We start from the raw sequence: 26,038 nt of genomic DNA, 5'->3' as shown, positions 1-26,038 counted from the left end.
AATGAAACAGTTTCCAAATTCAATTGAGTTCAATATATTTGCTCTGTGAGTGAAAAAAATGAACAAATGCCGTGTAAAGTCAATTCATTTATTGTGATTGATTGTTCTTCGTTACAAGTAAATTTAATGACGGACCTTTTACGTTTGGTATGATGACTAGAACAAAATATATGTACGGAAGAATTATCAAACGTTTGATGAACCAGCCTAAGGCTGAAAATCTTTCCAATAAAGACAAAAAAAAAATTATCAAACGATTATTTTATTTTACATTTCCCTCTGAAGTTTACATCCCAAAAGTGTACATACTTCTCGAATCTCGAATTTGCTTGAAACTGGGAAGTTCATTCGCTTCTAGTGGCTGCACGATTTTCCCAGGTTCCTAAGTTTAGAAGATCATGTTAGGACAGACATATTCCACTGTGACAAGTCACTTGTTGGGTCTTGCTGTCTGTTGAAGTTTATCCCGCCCATGGTGTTTATTAAGAACAAAAAAAGGAGAAAACACACATCTATAGAAAAAAATTGCTAAATAGGGTCCTTCGCATAAAATTAAAAAACATATACTTATTTCCTAAACTATATTTCGATAAATAAAACCTAAAATAAAATTGAAATAACAGAATAAAAACTATTCAAAAGCCTCACACACTGACCTGCTGTTTCTGAAATTGAGTTTTTATCAGGCTCTTCTGTAGCATGAACTTTTGCTCTCAGCATACGAAAGAGTAAATGAAGTAAACGAGACTTGAACTTTTGATCAGGAGCTTTTTTATACCGCCTACTTTCTAGAGCATTTCTAATCTCTTGCACTTTCCCTACACACGTTTCGAGTTCATCAATCAATGATTCCCATGCTTTATCATAATCGATTTCTAACTTATTTTCTTCTTTTTCTCGTTTCAGCTCAGCTCTACACTTTCGTTCCAGCGATGCTCTTGAACCTGAGCTGGCATCAATGCGACGGATAATCAACTCGTGATATAATTCGTCGTCCAACAAATGCGCGACATTCAACCCAAAGTATTGTGTGATGAAATGTTCCATGGCGAAATGATAATGGCGGAAATTGAATACAAAAGAAATTCTTTTTCACTAAATATTCGAACTGATTTTTTTTTTAATAAATTAAGTTTATTCTCTTGTCTTTTTATTCGCGAAAGAAACTAACAAAAAACCGCTCTACGATTGAAGATTAGCACTGTTGAAATACGTTCATCAAAGATCATGCAGTCTCTATATAGAGTTTTGCCAGCTTTTCGCACGCAATTTACGCAATTCGTATCGAAGTGTTTTTTCTTTTTTTTTTTTGCTTAGCAAAGGTGAACTTGGGCTCAATCACCAGAATCACCGACAAAAGCAATAATTTTTTATTGGTTTTCCCTCCCTGGCGACCAACGAAAAAATTTCCACATTTTTTCTAGGTTAGCTCGGGGAGGGAAAACCAATAAAAAATTATTGCTTTTGTCGGTGATTCTGGTGATTGAGCCCAAGTTCACCTTTGCTAAGCAAAAAAAAAAAAAGAAAAAACACTTCGATACGAATTGCGTAAATTGCGTGCGAAAAGCTGGCAAAACTCTATATAGAGACTGCATGATCTTTGATGAACGTATTTCAACAGTGCTAATCTTCAATCGTAGAGCGGTTTTTTGTTAGTTTCTTTCGCGAATAAAAAGACAAGAGAATAAACTTAATTTATTAAAAAAAAAATCAGTTCGAATATTTAGTGAAAAAGAATTTCTTTTGTATTCAATTTCCGCCATTATCATTTCGCCATGGAACATTTCATCACACAATACTTTGGGTTGAATGTCGCGCATTTGTTGGACGACGAATTATATCACGAGTTGATTATCCGTCGCATTGATGCCAGCTCAGGTTCAAGAGCATCGCTGGAACGAAAGTGTAGAGCTGAGCTGAAACGAGAAAAAGAAGAAAATAAGTTAGAAATCGATTATGATAAAGCATGGGAATCATTGATTGATGAACTCGAAACGTGTGTAGGGAAAGTGCAAGAGATTAGAAATGCTCTAGAAAGTAGGCGGTATAAAAAAGCTCCTGATCAAAAGTTCAAGTCTCGTTTACTTCATTTACTCTTTCGTATGCTGAGAGCAAAAGTTCATGCTACAGAAGAGCCTGATAAAAACTCAATTTCAGAAACAGCAGGTCAGTGTGTGAGGCTTTTGAATAGTTTTTATTCTGTTGCATCACCGTATCCAGAAGTACGGAGAGCAGAGATCGATATCGTAAATCATAGCTTACTTAGAATGCGCTATGCATTACCTGATGAACAAAATGCAATCGTGATAGAAAATCCAGTTTTTCCAAATGAACAACCTAATTTCCAGAGCGAAACTGAGCGTATAGGCGAAGAGAATACTTCGAGAGAAAGCAGGGTAAATGAGTTAGCACCTCTTGAAGAAGAGGATGAACATGAATTATTTGAGGAAGCGGTAGGAGGTGAAAGAAATTTAGAAGTGAGTGAAGTGAGTGCGCTTCGAGAAGAGAACAAGCAATTAAAACAAATTCTGGAACAGTTGTTAACGCGCATGGAGAAATTAGAACCCACAATCAACAATAAAAAAGTGAAATCACAAAAGAAATCCGAACAGTTGAAAAATAGTACACCATTTGATAGAACGACCGAATCGATTCAATCGAAAGAGTCACATTATTCCGAGAATTCCAAACCAAAGTTTGCGTATAGACAATTCTTGGATTGGTTGATAAAAGACAAAAAATTAGTAGAAGCAAAATTAAATGACATTGTAGAAAGATGTGATCCTGTGCAATCCGAAAAGGTGTCACCACAACCACGAAACCAAGATAATTTAAATGCTAATAAACGATTTCCAATTCACAAATGGAAAATTCGATACGATGGTGCGGATAACGGCCGTCGATTGAATGATTTTCTTCGTGAAGTCGCATTTAATGCTAGATCAGAAGGTTACACAGATGATGAATTATATAATTCAGCATATCACTTATTTTTGGGAAGAGCAAGATCGTGGTACATGGAGGTGAATGCTCAAAATGAATTGAGAACGTGGGATAATCTAGTAACAGAGTTGAAGAGAGAATTCTTACCACCGGATCTAGATTATTTTTATGAACGCCAAGCGCATCTTAGAAAACAAGGAGCGAAAGAGCGATTTCAGGATTACTATTCAGATATGACACGTGTTTTCCGAAGTATGACTACCCAATTGGAGGAGAATAAACGATTCCAGATTCTTTTTCGTAACCTCCGTTCCGAGTATAAAAATGCAATGCTTGCAGCTAACATTACAACGATCGCTAAAATGCGAGAGTTTGGGAAAAACTTTGATTCCATCAACTGGCAGTGTTATACACGTATTGAGAAAGAAAACTCGAGAGGGTTTAAGCGTAATGAAAATCAAGTTAATGAGATAGCAACGGATAAGAGAGACAACAATTTCCGACAGTGGAATAAGAGAGAGAACGCTCAGAGAGATCCCAAAGCTTTGAGCAAATTTTCTGAGTACAAGAAAATTCTCCCCGCTCAACAACAAAGGTCATATCGAAACACACAATCACAGTCGGTGAACCAAGCACAAACACGTCATTTTCAAGAACCCCAACCTGGTCCGAGTAGAAATCTGAACACAATCGAGAAAATTTTGAAATCATATGTACCAATTAAAAAGGGAACCTGTTTTAACTGTCATGAATATGGACACAATTTTCACCAATGTTCGAAAGAGAAAAAAATATTTTGCGAAACTTGTGGTTTCCCAGGTTTCATAGAAAAGGACTGTCCTTATTGTCCACCAAAAAACTTCGAGAAGACTGCTCTATGAGGCAGAGGAGTCAAACATCATTTCCCGAAAGGCCTCATTCTGATAGAAGTGACATAAGTAATATCCTTGGACAACGCGGTTACTATCCTGTACAGTCTGTTCCACAGTGTGACAAGGAGGTCAACACAATTTTTCTCCACCCACACGGTGATAACAGACCGTTTGTTAGAATCGATTTGCTAGGGATGAAACTTTTAGCTCTTCTAGACAGTGGTACAAATAGAAACATTTTGGGAAGAGGTTCCGAAAGAATAATTGCAAACTTGATTCTTTCATACATACCATCAAATTTAACCTTAGTTACAGCTGAAGGACATCCAGTAGAAGTGTTAGGAGAAATTGATATTCCAGTTTCATTTAATGGAATAACGAAATTTGTATCGTTTGTTGTCGCTCCCTCATTAAAGCGACCATGCTATCTAGGCATGTCGTTTTGGGACGAATTCGGAATTTACCCATCACTCCGAGATTCATTCATTGAAGTGATAGATGAAATCGAAGATCACGGAGAAGATGAATTATCACTCAGAGAGCAAGAAGAACTGAACGAAGTCAAAAAGTTATTTTTAGTACCCACTCCTGGAGATATAGGTTGTACTAAATTACTCGCACACTCTATTGAAATCAAAGATGAGTTTCGAAACCAACCTCCAATACGGAAAAACCCATACCCATGGAGCCCTGAAACACAACGTAAAATCCATCGAGCATTAGATAACATGATCAGAGACGATATTGTTGAATCATCACGATCAGAATGGGCACAACCTGTGGTCCCAGTTGCGAAGCGAGGTAGCGAAGATGTGAGGCTATGTCTCGATGCGAGGAAATTAAACGAGCGTACGAAACGTGATGCTTATCCACTTCCTCATCAAAATCGCATTTTAAGTCGATTGGGATCATTCAAGTATTTAACAACCATTGACCTTAGTCAAGCATTTCTTCAAATTCCCCTTAGCGTAGAATCTCGTCCATATACAGCCTTTTCGATCCCTGGACGAGGACTTTTCCAGTTCAAAAGATTGCCATTCGGACTAATGAATAGTCCTGCGACATTGAGCAAATTAATGGACAGAGTATTGGGATTTGGAGAACTCGAACCTAATATTTTTGTATATTTGGACGACATTGTTGTCGCTAGTAGAACCTTCCAAGAACACATCAAAAATTTAAAAGAGCTAGCTAAACGTTTGCGAATTGCAGACTTACGAATAAATTTAGAGAAGTCCAAATTTTGTTTGCCGGAATTGCCTTATTTGGGATACATCCTATCCAAAGACGGTATAAGACCCAATCCCGATCGCGTACATGCGATTGTTGCGTATGAGGTGCCCAAATCCGTTCGTGCACTACGCAGATTCCTCGGTATGGTCAATTATTACCGACGGTTCATTGACCAATTTAGTGCACTTACCGTCCCGCTCACTGATTTGCTCAAAAACCGACCAAAGACAGTGACGTGGACGAATGAAGCCGATAAGTCATTCCGAGCCATTAAAGGAAAATTGATTAGCGCCCCAGTGATGGCGAACCCCGATTTTGGACTACAGTTCACTGTGCAAACAGACGCTAGCGATCATGCCATAGCGGGTGTTTTGACACAGGTACAGAATGGTGATGAGAAGGTGATTGCATACCACTCTGAAAAATTGAAAGGAGCTGAGCTCAATTACCATGCCGCAGAAAAGGAAGGGTTGGCAGCTCTCAGATGTATAGATAAATTTCGGTGTTACATCGAGGGTACTCAATTCACTCTGGTGACTGACTCGTCAGCCTTGACTTTCATAATGCGTTCGAAGTGGAGGACGTCCTCTAGATTGTCGCGGTGGAGCATCGAACTTCAGCAGTACGATATGGTGCTCAAACATCGTAAAGGGAAAGAGAACGTTGTACCAGACGCATTGTCAAGGTCACTGGAGATCTCAGAGATAGAAACCAGAGATAATTGGTACTCTCGACTGTTCATTTCAATTCAGCGTGAACCCGAGAAGTACATGGACTTTAAACTTGAAAAGGGAAAGCTTTATAAGCTTGTTTCCTCGCAATCTGATGTTTTAGATTACACCTTTGATTGGAAATTGTGTGTTCCAGAATCGTCGCGCAAGGACATTCTGATGAAAGAACATGATAATTCATTCCATATTGGATATGAAAAAACGGTTGAGAAAATCAAAAAGCGTTATTATTGGCCACGTATGGCCGCGGACATAAAGAAATATGTACTCAATTGCGATATTTGCAAACGGATCAAGCATTCGACAACGTCTGTTGTTCCCGAAATGGGCAACCAGCGTGTTACGACCAGACCTTTTCAGATCCTAACAATGGATTACATCCAATCTCTCCCGAGAAGTGCTCGAGGCAATACCCATTTGCTTGTTCTCATGGACGTATTTTCAAAATACTGTCTGTTGATTCCCGTTCGGAAAATTTCTTCAAGCAGCGTTTGTGAAAACGTTGAACAGTTGTGGTTCAGACGGTTGTCTGTTCCCCAATTTATAATAACCGACAACGCAACAACATTTCTATCCAAAGAATTTCAAGAAATGCTCAATAAATATGAAATCCAACATTGGGCCAGTGCGAGGCATCATAGCCAAGCAAACCCCACAGAACGACTAAACCGCACGATCAATGCGATGATTAGGAGCTACGTACGGGAAAATCAAAGAGTATGGGATACGAAAATATCTGAAGTGGAATTTGTGTTGAATAACACAATCCACTCTACTACAAAATATACACCTTATCGAGTGATCTTCGGACACGAAATCGTGACGAAAGGAACCGAACATCTACTACAAGATGAAGATGATTGCTCTCCAGAGGAGAGATTAAAGCGATTGAAAACAATCAGTAAAACTGTTTACGAAAATGTGACTATTCATTTAAAGCGAGCTCACGAGACTACTAGAAAGAAATATGATTTAAGACATAAACGCTACTCACCGATTTTCGATATAGGTCAACGTGTCTATAAAAGGACTTTCCGTCAATCCTCAGCTAGGGATAATTTCAACGCCAAATTAGGGGAAGTGTATGAACCCTGCGTTATTCTTTCTCGAAAAGGATCCAGTTCCTATGAAGTTGCAGATCTTAAAGGGAGAAACCTCGGTGTTTTCTCAGCAAGTGATTTAAAAGCCTGAAAATGAAATGAATAATTTATTTTTCCGCCATGTAGCGTGTGTAAAATTGTGAGCCGAATTTAAAACTTATACCCATGGTAATTTATCTCTCGTGGATATTTGCTGATTCGACTCAGTTAAACAAATATTGTCCAGTAAACTTATTATTTTCCAGGAAATAATGGAAATAAGAAAAATATGGAACATTTCCATAGCCATATTGGTGTCCTCCATTCAAGCGTAAGGTGCGCATAAATCCGGAATCTGAAAAATTAAGAAAATATTAAAACTATTATATAATTAATTTCAATAGAATAATTTTACTGTGCCAAATAATGCATACTTACCATCCATATATGATTATCAAAAAAAATCTAATCGTTGTGGTACCAATAGTAGAGCAGTAATGCTAGGAATGAACGCGTACCAGCCAGAGTTAATTAGACGACGCGATAGACAAATCTTCGATAGCACTGCCTCAATACAATAGAACTAACGCCATCACACACACTTTTACAATATCCAAGGACGTAGCCTTCAAGGTCGTCTGGGATGTGGGTGATTTAAAATGAAGTGAAGTATTGTGATCAACTTACGATCAGCACACTAACCTGATAAATTTCCAACAACCCATAAATACAGAAGTTGATTTGCTTCTGTTTACGAATTACTCGAATAAAATTGTGAGATGAACCATTACGAAATGATCTTTGGCCAATAATTTAATTAATCTGGATAGCATACGTTCTCACAGACGCGCGTATAATTGATTTGTAAACCGAACCGAATCGCATGAATCCATAGCTAACCGTATTCGTATTGCTCTAGTACGTCGCGGTTGTGTAATAGATTGTCTATTGCTCTCCAGTAATTAAACTCTGAGAACGGACTCCGCGTGTGATAATAAACTATATTGCACCGATTAAAAGTTCATGACTTACATGACTTAATGATTATCATATTTTGTACCGGTACAATGAAAGACAATTTAATATTAAATACTTGTTATATTTTTTTGTTATTTATCAACTTAATATTTATAAAATATTGTTCTGCATTTAATTTATTTGTTATTCTCATGTCTCTTTGTTAAGTTAAAAGGAGTTTGCTACTATTGTTATACTTGTCTTTAATTATGCGGTTCATTTGTCCGCTGATTGTTCGTTTTTTTGTTTGCTATTAGTATTGAAGATTGTTTTACTTGTTTAGTAATTGATGATTACTGGTACAGGTGCGGCACTGTAATGATTATTAGAGGTTTTCCTTAAAAAAAAAATATTAATTTCATTAATATTTTTTTTTTACTCGAGCGGTGCGGTAGTGTGACAAGTCACTTGTTGGGTCTTGCTGTCTGTTGAAGTTTATCCCGCCCATGGTGTTTATTAAGAACAAAAAAAGGAGAAAACACACATCTATAGAAAAAAATTGCTAAATAGGGTCCTTCGCATAAAATTAAAAAACATATACTTATTTCCTAAACTATATTTCGATAAATAAAACCTAAAATAAAATTGAAATAACAGATTAAAAAATAGCTATTTAAGGGTTAAAAGAAAGACGGCACATAGTCATACACAACACGAATTAAGGATTATATACAGCACAAACAACATTACACGACACATTAAAACATCGCTGCGGTTGGTAGTGCTGAAGGCGATGAAAACCAACCCGGATTTGGCGGGTCGTAGAGGTTCCGGTTGGAGCGAGTCGGGACTTGTCTGAACCACGCGATAGAGACTAGACGTGTCCTCAACTACCAACGAAAAGTAAATCCGCGACGATTCAGTGGAATTGTAGTTTCTACGAAGTCCTTTCACAAAAAAGGAAGTATCATTCCGCACAAACCTAAACCGAACTAGCGGTTTGTGGCGGTCGCGTACAGTGGCGCACCGTCGTGTCGAAGAGGTTGAGTCGTGAGGGTTGGCATTATCGTCAAAACCCCAGAGCGCGGTGTGGCGTGGCCGAGGATCCGTACCGGCACCCTGAACGACGAACGAGAGGACAAGGCGGCGACGATCCGAATCTCCGCCAAACAGGAGAACCAACGCAGGACCGAGGGAGTATCAGCGGCGGTCAGAACCTACGCCGAAAGCCGAGGCAACGCAGGAGCGCGGCAGAACCAGCGGCGGGCCCTGACACGACACAATACACACATGTGAGTATTTGTAAATCTGAGTAGGAGTTAGGGAATTAGGGCAGACAATAAATAGAATAAAGACCGTCTCTTTAGGAATCTATAACGTGTTGTTTTCCCTTTTCTGAGAAACCTAATTTGGCTGGAATTGAGCCGACCCTGGGAGGGAAAAGAAGGAGTACATGCGGGCAGCTGGGCGTAGCAAGCCTTTGTTACACCACTCTGCACAAAGGCAAGCGAGGACAAAAGTACTCGCAGTTTGCATTTATTTGCAGAGCCGATTTCCCCAGAAACCTCGGTTTTGAAGTCTGTGTTAGGGAAACACATTTCAATCGGAACAAAAATACTCCCGATTTGTATGAATTCGCAATGCCGATTTCCCCACGCTTCATGGATTTGAAGTCTATGTTAGGGAAACACATTCCAGTCGGAACAAAAATACCCCCGACTTGCATAAATTTGAAATACCGATTTCTCCAGGCACCTTGGTTTAGAAATCTCTATTAGGGAACACATTTCTGTGGGAACAAAAGCTCCCCCTACTTTCGTGTGTTCTTTTTCTTCTTTTTGGCTTTAAGAGGGTTTAAACTTTTCAGTTCACTCGCCTCTAGGCTCTTTCGTGTGCTTGCAATGCCGATTTCGTTGCTTGGTTTTAAAGTCTGTGTTAGGGAACATTTTTCGATGAGAACAAAAGTCCCCCTACTTTCATGTATTTGCAATGCCGATTTCCCCAAGGCTGCTTGGTTTTGATGGCTGTGTTAGGGAAACCGTAAATCGGGCCAATCAAAACGATGCAGTTAGGGCGTTTAGATAACGCCTAATATTTTACAGTTATTCAATTGTTTATCTAATGAAAAACAACATTTTGTTAGTTGCGATAGATGCGTAGAAATATTCCCTATCAAGTGATGCAAACATCTCTCCTATCCAGTACGAAATGTTCGAGCTATAAGCATTCGAAATCTTTCATTTTTTCCTGCATGTTCTGTGTTTAGGTTTTCATTTTACCCTCCATATATTCCGGTTAGACGTAGTCCCACGTCAAAAAATTATTCTATCTAAAGTAAAACGAATAAGTCAAAAGATGTTTTTTTATTAGATTCGAAAATGATTAAGGCTATATTTTTAAGTAGTTGTATTTTTTTATATTGACGAAGAGTGTATCTAGCGGAGTTTTGTACAAACAAACTTTCAAATATCTGTATTATAGTGACTTTCAACTCATTTGGCTGGTTCGTCACTTCTACTTCCATTTTTGGAAGAATGTCGGGAGTGAGAATTGAACTCGTGACCTTTAGCGTGAGAGGCATGGATGTTACCACTACGCCAGATCGCCTCCACAAAATAAAATAAGTAACATTTCAAATCACCCAACCTGTACAGTACGAGTTAGTTCTCCTCACGAAAATATTATTGCCTTGCCAATTTTGTTTTTATGAGAATCTAGTTAACTTCTATGTTAACCATTTTCATTGAGCTCGATATATCTCAACTTTCAAAGGAAAACATTTATCTTCCGGTACCTCTTGGCCAACGACAATGGAAACGTCACCTGCAAAAATTCGAAAATACGTTATTTCTATTGTTATACGTATCGACTCTTTAATACCTTGGGGGCAAGTGCTAAGTGCCACTAACAAATCCATATCAGCAATAAATTCAATGAAGTCTCCTTCTCGAGCAGGACTTGGCTTACAAAAATATTGCAAAGTATCCTGGAATACAGTGACTCAAACCCGTAATCGTACTCCACCATGCAGATCTCTTTTCCCTTCTTTTGAAAATCGAAAACAAGCTTTCGGAACATTCTATTTAGATAAAATCATAGTATCATATGAGAGTTAAAAGGTTTGCTATCTGTTTTCAGAATAATGGTTTTTATTTCTTCAAAAATGGCGAATGTATGTACTAATGTATAAAAATTGACTCAAACTCATAATCGTACGCTGGTTGAAATCTCAACTCGATTTCGAAGGCTTTGGCCAATTTCCGAATTACATCATTAGTATGGTAACCCCTTTTCATTGCAATTATCTTTAGCTGTCTACGAGTTTTTTTGGAGTATTCGGAAGGAATATTCATCAATTTTTTCATCAAGTAGTTTTTAAAATCGTTATTTTTAGAAATTAAAAGGTTTCTAAATTTCCTACACAGATAGCTTCCTCAGTTTTTTACTGGGATTGATGTCGGAAGATTGTGGAAGAATATCAATAACTTTTGAGCAATTGTAATGTAACCATGTACGAACTTTATATGTCTTGAGCTCTGGGTCATTGTCTTGGCATAACCTGAATCCAGAACTCCTTCACATTTTGTTGACACTTTGCTTCATATTTACCTTCAGGTTGTTCAAGTAAACTTTCTGATCCATTACACCATCGATAAAATCCAAATTGAGCATACAAAAAGTTTGTAATGTGCCTAGGAAGTGCAGCTTGAATGCCCGAGCACAGAGGGACAAACCGTTTCCCAGCAAAAAAATAACCAGTAACTCTAATATGATTATTCAAAACAGCATGAAACACATCAATGTCTAACTGGTACGATGTTATTTCCATAGATGGGTCCTAATTTGATATTTTTGGCTCCGATGGTTATCGTTTCGTATGGAGGAAGCCAACGATGAATTGAAAGTGAAAAAATCTGAAAGCAACGTTTAAACACGGTGGTGGTGTAGGCAAGGCATGAGGGCGCACGTATGGGCAATTTGGTTTTCATCGATGGTGTGTTGAGTTAGAATGTTTACTTGAACATCCTGAAGGAAAATATGAAGCAAAGTGTCAACAAAATGGGATGGGATCGAGGATTCAAGTTTTGTCAAGACAATGACCCAGAGCTCAAGACATATGAAGTTCGCACATGGTTACATTACAATTACTCAAAAGTTTTTTATATTCTTCCATAATCTTCCGACATAAATTCCAGTAAAAAACTGAGGAAGTTATGTGTGTAGGAAATTTAGAAACCATTAAATTTCTAAAAATAACGATTTTAAAAACCACTTAATGAAAAAATTGATAAATATACCTTCCGAATACACCAAAAAACTCGTAGATAAGGCTGAAGACAGCTAAAGATAATTTCAATGAACAAGGGATACCATACTAATGATGTTATTCGGAAATATACCAACGCCTTCGAAATCAAGTTGAGATTTCAACCTGCGTACGATTATGAGTTTGAGTCAATTTTCATACATTAGTACATACATTCGCCATTTTTAGAGAATTAAAAACCATTATTCTGAAAACAGATTGCAAACCTTTTAACTCTCATATGACACTATGATTCTATCTAAATAGAATGTTCCGAAAGCTTCTTTTCGACTTTCGAAAGAAGGGAAAAGAGACCATCATGGTACGATTACGGATTTGAGTCACTGTATATACTCGTAATTGAGTGACGTTTTCATGACAATTATACACGTTGAAATACCTTTGTAAATCCTGTACACATAAATATATTCCATACATCGTGCACGTATGACTCATCTAATCCGTGTTCCTTGATGGCTTCTCGTAAATAGCTGTGACAACTTCCAAATCGTTCCATCCCCGTGATCAGTTTATACGTATAATCGTCGCATCTGGTGCCAATAACGTCATGCAAAGCACCACCGTCCCGATCGACACCATAATCAGCCAACGAATCCGTAACGAATGTTGCCATCGGCCGCAGATACGGTAAACAGCTCCACAAGCGATCACAAGGCTTTAGATGAGATGCATGCAACTGGCGTGTTTTCCCAGAGTAGAAATGCTCCTTAGGATTGTGCAGGTTCCAGAGATTCACATCGCCCACCTGTGAGCCTTCGATAAGTGAAATTCGACAGAGATCGCCTTCCCGCAGTTTCCATGTTCGGGCAGATCGCTTCGGAACAATTAGTTCTTGGACAAGGCGATCCGAGATGGCAGCATGCTTTCTAGCTTGACACCATTCCACCGGAACGACGGCTGCTGCTGGTTTGTTGTAGCAGATCGTTGGTGAATACAGCTCAAATGTTCGTTTCATTCTGTGTTTTGCTAGGGCCGACTTACATAGCTCGACTGATAAGAGTGACTGAAAACTGTCCATTCATTGGGCAAATATATAAGCACAGTTCGAACATAATTTTATAATTAGGTGAGAGAGTTGTTTCAATGTGATTGTGTTAGGTTTAAATTATCAAACGATTTCAGTTTATTACTCCTCTTACTCTGCAATTTCAACTGAAAAAAAAATATTTTCTGGAATAAACTTAACGTTAACAACAATTCCAGAAATTACGTTAACGTAATTGATAATTCCATTTTATATACTCCTTTTTATTTTACTTTGTTAGTTTCAAAGCTTTCACATTCAGTTGTTAGTGTAATAGTGGCTTGTTCAAACAGATACAACTAGTTCGGAAAACAAATTTCCACCCGATTGGGAAGCGGTTGCACAATAACATCAGGGAAAATGATAAACTTCCGGGACACTTGACGGATGGTATACTTTCTAGGCCAGGCTTCGTGGAATTTTTGTTCTCACAACAAGTAGATGGAACTCTTCTAGAGTTAAATGTAGGAAATACGCTAAATAAATTCTACGTTTATTAAGCTTCTGTCGTGCTCCTGTGGCTGAGTACTTAGCATCACACATTATCATGTTGAGGGTTCCCGTTTCGACCGAGAGACTTTTCGTCGATGAGATTTCTTCTGACATGTACTATGATCACGTGTGTTCTCTACAGTTTGCCAATCAGAATACATTCAAGGCGTATTATTTGGCATAAGAACTCTCAACTTAATTTCAGATAAAAAGAACGCAAGCTAATAACTTCTTTGCGACTTCCAAAGTTCCTCTGGGAATTTTGGTGTCATCCAAAAAATCTATAAACATGCGTTGACGATCTGCGGGGCAGCCTTGTGGCAATTAGCCATGGCCGATGAAAAGGATGGATGTCGGCATTTACAGTACAGTTTCGCCAATAATTTTCTTCAAATCTTTCGGTACCTTGGCGATCAACTCTTCGCCGTTTCGGTAAAAAATTATTGGAGTAGTTCCTCTTCGGTACAACGTTTATCTTCAGCCGGTCCATCTCATCTTGGTGGCATAATGGATCGACGCCAGGTCCGTCCGAGAGACCACATCCTTCGCGTGATGCTTATTTGTAAAGGCGACACCTTTGTCGAATGGTAAACTATATTGCACGAAGGCGTTGACCAATCTCAAAAACAACTCGCTGAACAATGAAATATTGACCAATCAACTACCTTCTTACGTTTAAAAGGCATGAGAAGCATACTATTCAGTATGCTTGGAGATTGGATTCCACAAGATTTAACCAACAGACAACAAGCCGGAAAGGCGTTTGCGAAATTTTGCTTTTGCTTGGTACAGAAGAAAGCCATTTCGTGAGCGGAGATGAAACGTGGATATACTTCAAGATTCGCAAGTGGAAAAGATTATATGATGACCCCGGCCAACCGACCACGAAGTCAAAACGCTTCGGGATAAATACATTGTTATGTGTTTTCTGGGATTAGGTGTATTCTGGCACGACTTATCGAAAACCGGTGAAACTGTTAAAAGTGAACGTTACTGAAAACCGATTACTCGCGGTCGACTCGAGTTTAGAACCGCGTTTTTTGTCTCGTTTCAAATTTCCCGAGTGAATAATGTATTCGGCTTAGAGATGATAATTATATTGATCTAACTTTTCAAATACTGTGTTCATTCCGTGACTTCAAAAGATTCCGAATCATAAGTTCATAAGAGTATAATTCATTATTGTCGTATAATATTGGACATGTAAACTGTACTGTAGAAACTGTATTTATTCAGCTGCACTAGAATCACATTGTTAGAACAGCTTAAAATTTAGCAAACCTAATTGACTAACTAAGTCTGTTCGTCATCCTAGAATGAGTCACGACTGTTCGACAAAATGGACAACAGAACAACATTCTATAGAAAAAAAAACAATTACCGAACAGTAAATATATCGAGAACATTGAACCAGAACTTCTCTGTAGATGCGTTACCATCTCATACCACACGTGAGGGTCTCGTAAGGTTATGTGTTTAGAAAAGAGCGAGTTAGAGAGTTAGGACTTTTTCAAGGTCTCGGTGCAATGCTGAAATATTTATTTGCTGAATATATTCTCAATCATGGTACCGTAAGCCCCCTGGGCACGATTTTCAGAAAAATGTAAAAATTTCCAAAATGTTTTGTTTAATCTATACACAATTATTTTTAAAACTTGTACTGGTATCAAGGTCACGTTATGAAATATTTTGTTATAAAATTTCCTTTCACGTTAGTTTGAAAAAAAAATTAAGCGGGAAATTTCAAACATATTTTTGGGGTGAAGTTGATCAATCTATTTTTTTTTCATTATTTTGTAGTGTAATATGCACGAAAATGTATAGAAATCCACTGATTTCTTTTCAAGGGTTTAAGGATACCAATTCTGATGTAATCCTCCTAAAGGTATAGTCGTGTACTTCTCATATCTTTATCTATAGTTTGAGCTGCAAATCATCCAGAGACTTTCCGGATTATACCAATGTGGCCATAAACCCTTGAAATGGTTACCAATCAGCTAGCATTGAAAAATAATGGAATGTGATATATCGCATGATGAGATTTGGTTGTAGTTTATCACCAAACCACAAGCTAGCTATTTATCCAGCAATTTTTTGCTTGAAACACGAACAGAAAATATAGTTCAACAATTTGAAATGAGTATACTTTTTTGATTGCACCAACCACTCGCAATCTTTTTGCCTGCAATTCGACGTTAGCTCACAATGTGAGTCGATACGTATCACGAGTTATTCTCCATTTTCCGGACAAACTGGCATTTCTAAGTTGGCAGAATCAATGAAGGGATGATCTTGAAAGATGGTTTCTCTCTTTTACTCCAAAGTTCAATCAATTCGAGCTCAATTCACGTGTTTATTGTGACAAGTCACTTGCTGGCTCTTGCTGTTTGCTGAAGCTTGCCTCCGTCCACGGTATTTATTAATATTAAACACATTTATAGAAAAAATAGCTAAATAGGGTCCGTCGCATAAAATTAAAAACATATACGTATTTTCTAAACTATATTTCAAGAAATAAAACCTAATAATAATAAAATGACAGATTAAAAAAAATAGCTATCTAAGGATTAAAAAAAGACGGCACATAGTCATACACAACACGAGTTAAGGTTTATATTGGGTTGGGGAAAAAGAAATGTCGTATATTGTCAATATATGGCAACACTTAAACATATCTTGTGTTGTACTTATCGCATCGGGTCATACTATACGGCTATTTAAAGACGACAATCTGTGCTACAAGTGTTGTGATTGTTCTTTTCAGTCTCAAGTTATAGCGCGTCAAAGATGGAATCCACCAAGCAAGAAATTTGCCATTATTTTAAGTATGTTAAATAAAGCGTCAAATTTCGATCAGACATTTCTTTTTCCCCAACCCTATATACAGCACGAACAACATTACACGACACATTAAAAACATCGCAGTGGTTGGCAGTACTGAAGGCGATGAAAATAATCCCGGATTTGGCGGGTCGTAAAAGTTCCGGTGGGATGGAGTCGGGACTTGTCTGAGCCACGCAAGAGAGATTAGACGTGTCCTCAACTACCAACGAGAAGTAAATCCGCGACGATTCTGTGGAATTGTAGTTTCTACGAAGTCCTTTCACAAAGAAGGAAGTATTATATCATTCCGCACAAACCAAAACCAAACTAGTGGTGTCGAAAAAGTTTAGTCATGATTAGTTTGCATTATCGTCAAAAACCCAGAGCGCGGTGTGGCGTGTGGCGTGACCGAGGATTAGTACCGGCATTCTGAACGACGAACGAGAGGACAAGGCGGCGACGATCCGAATCTCCGCCAAACGGGAGAACGCCGGAACGAGAGACGATCAGCGGCGGTCAGAATCTACGCCGAAAGCCGAGGCAACGCAGGAGCGCGGAAGAACCAGCGGCGGGCCCTGACACGACACACTACAGCAGTGAGTACCTGTAACAGTATTCGGAGCTAGGGAATTAGGGCAGCAATAAACCGAATAAAAAGCCATCTTGTTAGGAATCTATAACATGCAGATAAGCAGAACATAGCATTCAATGAGATCAGTTCACTATAGCAGCTACACGAAATTCCCAAGAGAGTACTTATGGGCATAGGTCGCTCAATACACATCACCTGACTATAAAGTTATTACAACTCCCTACAAACAATGTTCAGGGCAACGTGGCAACGAAGGAGAAAATGCTATTTTATATTTATAATATATTTCTGTTGTGATAGATTTATTTGACTTAGGTTTATATCTATGTAGTTCTTAACTATTTAGAATTGTGTTTAAAAATGATAAATAATGACTTCTTGGCTTCTTCTGCACCATTGAATGAACAGAAGAAAAGGGTAGTAATGGCTTTGATGGTATTTTTGTGCACATTTTTGAACAGAATCTGGTTCCGGATTCTACCACGTTATCTCATCTAACCCGTTTAATGGATACAAGTTCATACAGGAAACGGGTTTTTTTCAGGGCTTCCATTTGATGTATCGAAAGAGAAAAAATTACAGATTTTGAACAATAAAAAAACTCAATTCAAATGAAGTTACTACACACAATCACAGTCCTATGCCAAGATCCCGTCCCTAGGCCCAGACCCATCAACTTTTTGTATATGATTTTGAAATCTTAACGCAAGCCTAAAACTTCCAATCAAAGTTAGTCATTGGAGTTAATTTTCAAAAACAATGGTTTTAGGCATATTACAGTTGTTTATCTGACTACAGAACGTGAATGATTGTTCTTATGTTTGTAAAGTTTTTAATAAATCAACGTAAATTGGCGTGATTACGCCACAAACGATTTTATATACCCTACTGTAAAATGAACCAGTGTTTAAAGCTACAATTCACCAGGCGATAACAAGCGATAATCGCAATGCTAATAAGAACTAGATTATGACGATAAGAGGTGCGATTGATCTAATTAGAACCAATCTGGTTGGACGATGCTGTATCAGATGGCAAACTCTCGCGAAATGTTCCGGTAAGTGCTACTTTATTAGTGCCTCATTTCAATTTCAATGCGACTACATGATGACATGATAGAGATGAATGAAGGTTGCTGCTATCTCTTGAATTGCATCATGTTTACTCATAGTTTCCGAGGCCGATGTAGATCGGTGGAAACGGTGACTGGGAGTAAATCAATTAAATCACTTAGCGTAACTGCAGTACGTAGTTGAATGGTTGCCTCGGAAAACAATCATAGATTATAATAGCCATATAGAGATCATAAACACGCTAAAATGATGCTGGCAAATGTCGCGGCGATGCCAGAGAAGACTAAACTACGCATCACGGAACGTGCTTCCGTGCGGGTATCCAAAGACTGAATGCTTTTTTTATAAAGATGATACGTGACAAATAGTGGTCACATGGCGTAACTCCAATATGAATGTCGGAAAAATAATAATAGTTTTGGGCTTGGTGTTACATAATATCGTAGCTCGTTTTAAAATCCAGGTCATTTTTTTTCATGTGGTCTTTTTTGATGAAAAGTAATTCAATCTGGATCGTATTGTTTCATACGAGAAGAAAGTACGGGACGAGCTACGTGATTTTTCAACTCGTGGGGATTCTATCAGAAATAGAAATTTTTACCGTTATTTTCAACAAGCTCATTGTGTTCCAGTTATGTAAGTTATTTACTCCATATTACATTAATTCAAATTCGACGGATTGCATAGATAAATGTCATGTCATATATTAACATTCATGAAGTTTATAATTTATTCTATATATTTAACAACCAAAATAAACAGTATTGGCCCAAGGTGCGAACCTTGTGTAACACCAGATGTCACCTTCTCCGATGCAGTAGAGGAACATCAACTCTGTCAAATGCTTTACAAATCAGTATATAACAGGTGTGCAAGTTGAAATTATCCGGTTTTTCAATGAAGGAAACAAATAAGGTGGACCTTCTGGAGAACCTCAACATATTTTTATTCGAAGTTATCATCGTTGGATTCTAGACATTTCGCCCTTCTCTCAGGTAAATTGTGGATTACTTTCCAATGATTTTGGTTTGTGTCGGCGAAAATCGACCAATTTTTCGACATTTTAATACTCGGCAATGTTCTGCTCTGCAAATGCGTGTTCCATTGAAACATAAAGGTGATAATTTTGCGGGCCCAGCTCTGGAGAACACGGCGGCTAAGACAACGTTTCCCAGTTGAGAGTTTCTATTACGTCCTTCAGGGTTTTAGCAGTGTGCGCCCGAGCGTTGTCATACTGTAATATCGCTTTACCGTGACTTCAGGTTTCTTCCGGTATTTTTCCATCAATGCATAGTTTAATTTTATCAATTGTTGTCGGCAGCGTTCTGTATTCACCGTTTCACCCGGTTTAAGTACATCACGGTACACCATACACTCCTAGTGCCACCACACACAGAGCATCGTCTTTTAGTCGAATCGATTTGGCGATTTGGAAACCGAATCCTCGACATGATAATGTGTGACGCTCGGCCACGAGCGCATTTAAACTCGCACACCTGGTATAGTGCTTCGAGATAATTTATTTGATCCACTGCGTTTCCATAGTTCTAATAATATAACGATTTTAAAAAGCCTATTCGGAAGACTTTTCAGTTAGTTTTTCTTATCACTAACGCCAAAAATTGTACGGGATAGCTGACGTTATTTTGACGTTATTTTTTTATGATTTGATCAAAATATCCTTTAAAAGACTGTGGCGACTTTTTTGGCTCTAATTTTCTAAGGTTCGACGTACTATTTTCTGATATCTGTTTAAACTCAAGCTTGTGTGCGCAACGTGATCACCATTCATATCGGCAAATCATTTTACTGAAGATTTGCGAAAAAAATTCAAAAAAAAAAATTTATTTTTTTTGCAGTAAAGGTTTTAAAACAAGTGAAAATTTTAACGAATAAAGTAGGCATGTTTTTAGATTTTACTCTTTGCTTGCCTTCCCTACAGCGCAGCAAACAACATATTTGCACTGAATTCGGGTGTTCGCTTAAGCTGGTTTACTTATTCATTATTAGAGTAAGTGGGGGCAATTTTGACCCCCTGCACTTGTTTTCTCTCAATCAATTATATCATATCAAGGTTCAAATTACCAAATATATAATAAAATAAAAGAGATGATTTTTGAACGTTAAAACTGATTTGGTCCAGTGTGTGTTTCATCGAAAAAAACATAATTATGTTTATGTAAAATAATTCAGGATAATATTACAATCAGTAACAGTGTTCTCGAATCGATACCAAGTGTCTTGATCAGAAGCCAGACCAGAAAAATTGCATTGAGACCATTTCGAATTCTGCATGAATTTTTTCAGTGTTCCTCGAGCACTTTCAAACACTTTCGATGCTTTGCACAAAGGAAATCCTTCCTTGATGGTCTGCGTTGCTCTTTCAAGCTCTTCCTTCTCTGTCAATCCATTTTTAGGAAGGTCTCAAACATGTATGACCAATTCACCACCCCACAGAAACCATAACCAAATCATGACCGTATCACTCCACACAGCATGCAAAAATAAAAATGCAATTTATTTTATTCATTGTTATCAAATTTACAGTTTCGCTGCATCAAATGGTTCCTCTTCTGAAGGCGAACAGAACTCAACTGCACAATACACGAAAAGTTTGTTTAATCAACGGAATAAACCTTAAAACCACGATCGACTTTCATTTTTTACAATCAAAGTGCTTTCTTTGTTCATGCTAGAGATGTGCCATCCGCTCATGAGCTGTTCCGAAGAATCGACTCTTTGAAGTGAGTTGACGCGGAACAGCTCGCAAAAAAAATCAAACAGCTCTTCAGCTCACTTTGATGATGATGAAGGAGAGAAAAGAGCTGTAGAATTGAAGAGAGTGTGTGAGCTGTAAGATTCAAATGAACTGACCGTCTCTCGCTCTTCGTGTTAAGACATCAGTTTAGTTTCATTTGTCCCTCGTCTTTTCAACTGTTATATTCGCGTTGACGGCATTGAGCTTTGTTTACCAGTTTAGGGGGCGCCAAAAATAATAATTGGCTCTCAGGCAGAATGAACACGTTTTTAAAATTCAAATTATTAATGAAAATTAACTTCTGTGTATCAAATGAGTATTCTATTTCAATGAAAAACACTTTGTTTGCAGGCGGTGCAAAAATCTCATAAGATTTTTTTTTTTTGAAGAAAACTTTCTATTGTAATGTAAAGCCTCAGTAAAAATGTCGGAAATGTTGTACTCGCCGAGTCTGTTGTAAATAATAGTCTGGAATACGTGTTTCAAGTAATTAATAATATGGTGTGAAAAATTTCATTTGAATTTTAACATTTTCAAACTGGCTTCGTGGCTATCGAGTTTGGGACCCAAATTGAAAGTCGGCACTGACAACTGAGCTGAAGAGCTGTTCATAAAGAACAGCTCATTTAGATGAGCTGATATGATCAGAGCTGTTCATCATGATGCGCTGATTTGTACACCTCTAGTTCATGCTACCGCTTCCCTGCACCTGTCGAATTTTACCAATGTTTTTTACGTTAGGTACACTGAGAGAAATAATTAGTAAATATAACGAATTTTTTGGTAAATACTACCAATCTATAGTCATTTTCGACCGTACTAATAAACACATATGTCAAGCAGAACCATGATTCGGAAGCCCAATATCGGCTACATTTTCTCGCCGAAAATGCACGTATCAGAATTATATCCTTATTATACCTCCGTATTGCCTTATGGGAACAATGAAAATGGTTAATACGCGCTTTTCTCACCAGTTTTCAGATATGACAATATCCAAGCTTACTAATGTTATCGAGTAAAATATACTAATCTCTGGTAGGGATGCGGGTTTGTTGACAATATGTACAAAAAATTTGTACATTCTACTAATTTTGCATTACCAAATGTATTTGGTAGTTTTCGACCGAGGATTTTTCTAAGTGTATATACGGTTCAACAATAAAAGGAGATGACATTATAAAAAATCTATGTTGAGCCGTACGTTTTTAGATAAAGGGGTGGTCCAAATCACCCCGTATGTTCACCCCGACTTACCCTACATGTTCAACAGCACATGATTCACTTAAAGTGAAGTCTATACGAGGCCGATGCTCAACCAGTTACCAAAAAAACTATAAGGCTTAAGCCTAAAAAAAACTTTGCGATATACTGAGGCTCACACTTTGTGACGTGGGACTACGGCTTTCAGGAAGGGAGCCAAATCAAATCATTTGTCCTGTCGATCTGTGTGCTTACCTACCCGTGCCATCAATAACGAGCAAGTAATACATTCGATTTTACCCGTTTCCAACTTATTTGGTATAAATATGCCATCCGCGATTTGAATTCACAGTCACCGAACATCATTCCATTCTTCGTTTGGTGCTTGTAAAATGAACACCGTTTACTGACGGGTCTCGGACGAGAATGAAGTGTCTTTTTCAAGAAATGAGGAAAGGAGTTTCGTTTATACTGTCACTTAGGACCTTTCTCAAGGCTAGAGCCGAATGAACTGAGAAAGTATAAAGTCTCTATAATTCAACACTCATTGAAATCAGTCTTGGGCGAGAGCGCGAGCACAACACAACGAACAGAAAACATTTATTCCTAGTGCTGATATTGTATACATTCTGTCCAACTTCTATAAGACCAGGTGATGATCTTGCTGCTTTGTGCCATTACAAATGAACAATGCTTCAACTTATATACCAGTGTGTAGGTATTGGTGACTACCATACATTGCACGACTTTCATATGTGTGTGTACAAGCGCTGAGCGTAAACGAATGTTTTTGTGTTTTTCAAGTGTCAAGTTTCTATAAGACCAGTTTCTGTTGTTTTAGTTGTTTTGATCAATAGGTCTGAAAAAGGGAAAAGTGCTCACGGAGAGAAAAGAAAGACAAATCGATGCATTCCAGCAAGAAAATTTTAGTATCAGAGAATTTTCTCGTCGGATTGGACGATCCCATCAAGTAGTGCTCAATTATTTCCTCAAGGATACGGTAATGAGGAGAGAGCTCCGCGTAAAACGAAGCTCTCTGACCGGGACAAGCTTAAGCTTATCGCTTATGCAAATAAAACAATATTTTAATTTAAATGTTACTCGGGTGACAATTCGTCAAGTTTTGGTAAAAAAATCCTCACATAAAGAGGGTTTAAAAGGTTCAAGCTCCTCATCTTATACCATCTCACATCGAAAGGCGTTTGAGTTTTGCCAAAGCTCACATGAACCGACAGTGGGACATGGTATGTTGTGACAAAGAATGTTTCCAAAAGAACACTTTTTGCTATAAACCATAACGAAAAGTTTCTCAATGTATAGGTTATCTTCACTGACGAAAAAAAGTTCGATTTGGATGGTCCTGATGGTTTCAATGGGCACTGGCGTGATTTACGGAAGAAGGAACAGTATTTTTCAACAGGGAATTTTGGTCGAGGCTCGTGCATGGTTTGGGCGGGATTCTGTGTAACCGGAAACCTCAAAACAGCTTTCATATCATTCATATACATACATGTTTTGGAATCCTCTCTCCTACCGGTTCTTGCGTGGATATCGTCGCAAAAAATCACATTCCAGCAAAACAATGCTACTATTCATACCAGCAAGGAAACTAAGCAATGGCTTAAAGACCAAAAATTTAATGTTTTGGATTGGTCGGCTCACTCTTCAGATTTGAATCCTGTTGAAAATCGTACAGGGATCGTTGTACGCAGAATCTACACTGAGGGAAAACGGTACACCGCGATTGGAGAGCTCAATTTCGGAAACATGGAAAAATATCGAGAAATTCGTTCAGCAGCATTTGGTAAATAGTATTCCAACACGAATTTCACAGGCTATTAGATGAAATGGCAAAGTTGCCAATTATTGACATGTAAATCAGCCAATCGGTTTGAATTTTTCATTGATAATATATGAATTTGAATTTTGGAATGGTCTTATACACTAGATAGCTGAAATAAATAATAAATAAACAAACAACTCTTTTGAACGAAATTGACGTTAAGTATACTTTTTTTTAGCATTCAACAATGTATGAATGTATCTTGTTGAAATTCTAACTGTTTGTGTTGCAACGAAATAGAATCAGGGTGGTCTTATAGAAGTTGGACAGAGTGTATGTGTACACATAGCTCAACACAATAATGGAAAAAAATGGAGGATATTGATGAACAGCAATGAAATTTCGAAATTCAAATCCCAGTAGGAAAACCTTACTGTGGCATGTGCTGAGGTTCGTTTCCACCTGAAGCGGAGTGTATGAGCAAAAGTGTTTATAGTTTGTGGTCGATATCTGTGCGGGGAGGAATAAGTCGGATGCGAGTTGGCCGCGCAGTTCAACCGCAAAGTGAGGACGGAACCAAATAAACGAATAGCGCTGACAGCTTTTGACAACTCTCTCTATTAGTAAATAGTTGTAGAAGATCCGAAAGACGCTGACATACACGTGATACACAAATCAAATGTATCGTTCATTTTTCATATAATATTCTTTCACAATTTGCGATATAGAAAATATAATTTTCATTCATAATTTTTATTTTAAAAGTGAGTCCATTCCACATGAGAATCCATTATTGTCTTTGCGCTTCTCAAACTCGGAAAACTTTTTTCAAACCACTAAAACAGTTATTTAAAAAAGTGATAAACAAGCGGATTAAATAATATAATTTTGTAGTCCTATGTCGAAAATGCAGTCGTGCCCTGTACACAATCCCTTACTTTTGTTTGTTTTCGTTAGGTTTCCGTTTGAAACAAACCCGTGCAGGAGTAGAAGAATTGGAGGAAAAGGGCGGAGGAGGGGCGCTTCACAATTCAGTAGCAATCGATCCCAATAATCAAAGTCCTACGTCAAGCTTCCGTCCATGCATCTAGGCACGGACCCTTCTGTATTTTTTAATATTTTCTTTTTTCCATTCCACGATAACGACAACTATACATTCTTCACCTTTTTTGAAAAAAATTCTCCCCGATACGAAACCATTAGTTTCTGTGAGTAATGATTTATGACCGTCGAAGAAATTGAATCGATCTATAATTCAAGAAAAATTAGTTGAAATTACTTGGGAATCGAGAGTGGAAGTCACAAGAGTAACGCTAATTTCGTGTTTTGACATAGCTGTTTTGCCAGAAATGCGTCTCATCCCAAGATTCGATTGAAATCGGGATTCGGCTCCATCCTTCCCAAAGCATAGCCTGTGAACTCACAAACCAATCACTGAATTTTAATGTCTGGTTCACATAGAAGCCAGAAGCTTAATTTATTTCATTTGCTGAATGTTGTCTCCCGAAAAGTAGTTGAACTTGAAAATATGTGTTGGCTACAAGATGAACGGAAGCAATTGAACTTGCGAGGTGGACAAGATTCGCTATAAAAATTACAAAAATGTCAAAATTTTACGGGATTGTATTTCAAAAACGCGCCATGTGGCTGCCGAACCACGTGGTGCCTACAGTAGACACGACTTCCATTGGCAATGTGTCTTACAATTTCACGGTTGTTGTTGTTGTCGGCTATTATCAACGACTCTTGGTAAACAAATGTCGGATTTTGTTTACTATTTGGTAGATGCGGCTTCGAATTCGATGAAGATGTGGTGCGTAGGAATTTGATACTCGCGACACTTTTTGGGAATCTATCCCAGGATAAAAATATGGACTGTCATCGAACATATGGGCATGAATCCGATGGTAACTTCCCAGAAATCTGACTACTATTGGTGATAAACGACGAAGGAGGTTTTCTAGCGAATAAATCTTGCTTAAGTATAACGCCAGTAATACTACTTTGAGACGACAAGGTTTGTCTAGAAACGCTAGAGTCATCTAAGATGAAAAAAAAGGGAATAGAGAATTTAATCTCGTCTCATCGGATGGGATTTGATGCTCCATCTGAAATATGACTGTTACATGAGGAACGATAATATAAATC

At 38.0% G+C, this 26,038-nt stretch overlaps 1 protein-coding gene across 5 annotated transcripts in view; it reads right to left on the bottom strand.

The window, feature by feature from the left end:
* Nucleotides 1-13,134, bottom strand: part of LOC129780132 (uncharacterized) — a 34,352-nt gene extending 21,218 nt beyond the window's left edge. For 3 of the 5 annotated variants that reach the window (XM_055788097.1, XM_055788098.1, XM_055788099.1), the window contains exons 1-4: nucleotides 12,522-13,134; nucleotides 10,696-10,801; nucleotides 7,043-10,638; nucleotides 6,774-6,966 (exon numbers count right to left, since the gene is read on the bottom strand). In XM_055788097.1, coding sequence (XP_055644072.1) covers nucleotides 10,556-10,638; nucleotides 10,696-10,801; nucleotides 12,522-13,097 — 765 coding nt within the window. In that variant the 5' untranslated portion in view covers nucleotides 13,098-13,134 and the 3' untranslated portion in view covers nucleotides 6,774-6,966; nucleotides 7,043-10,555. Of the gene's footprint in view, nucleotides 1-1,637; nucleotides 1,917-6,773; nucleotides 6,967-7,042; nucleotides 10,639-10,695; nucleotides 10,802-12,521 lie in introns of those variants that run through there. The other 2 variants (XM_055788100.1, XM_055788101.1) reach the window with 2 other exon arrangements.
* Nucleotides 13,135-26,038: the final 12,904 nt, after the last annotated feature.

Source organism: Toxorhynchites rutilus, chromosome 3 (genome assembly GCF_029784135.1).
Source record: "Toxorhynchites rutilus septentrionalis strain SRP chromosome 3, ASM2978413v1, whole genome shotgun sequence".
Classification (NCBI taxonomy): Eukaryota; Metazoa; Arthropoda; class Insecta; order Diptera; family Culicidae; genus Toxorhynchites; species Toxorhynchites rutilus.
The sequence above is the reverse complement of the archived record's forward strand: the minus strand, read 5'-3'. Positions and strand labels throughout refer to the sequence as shown.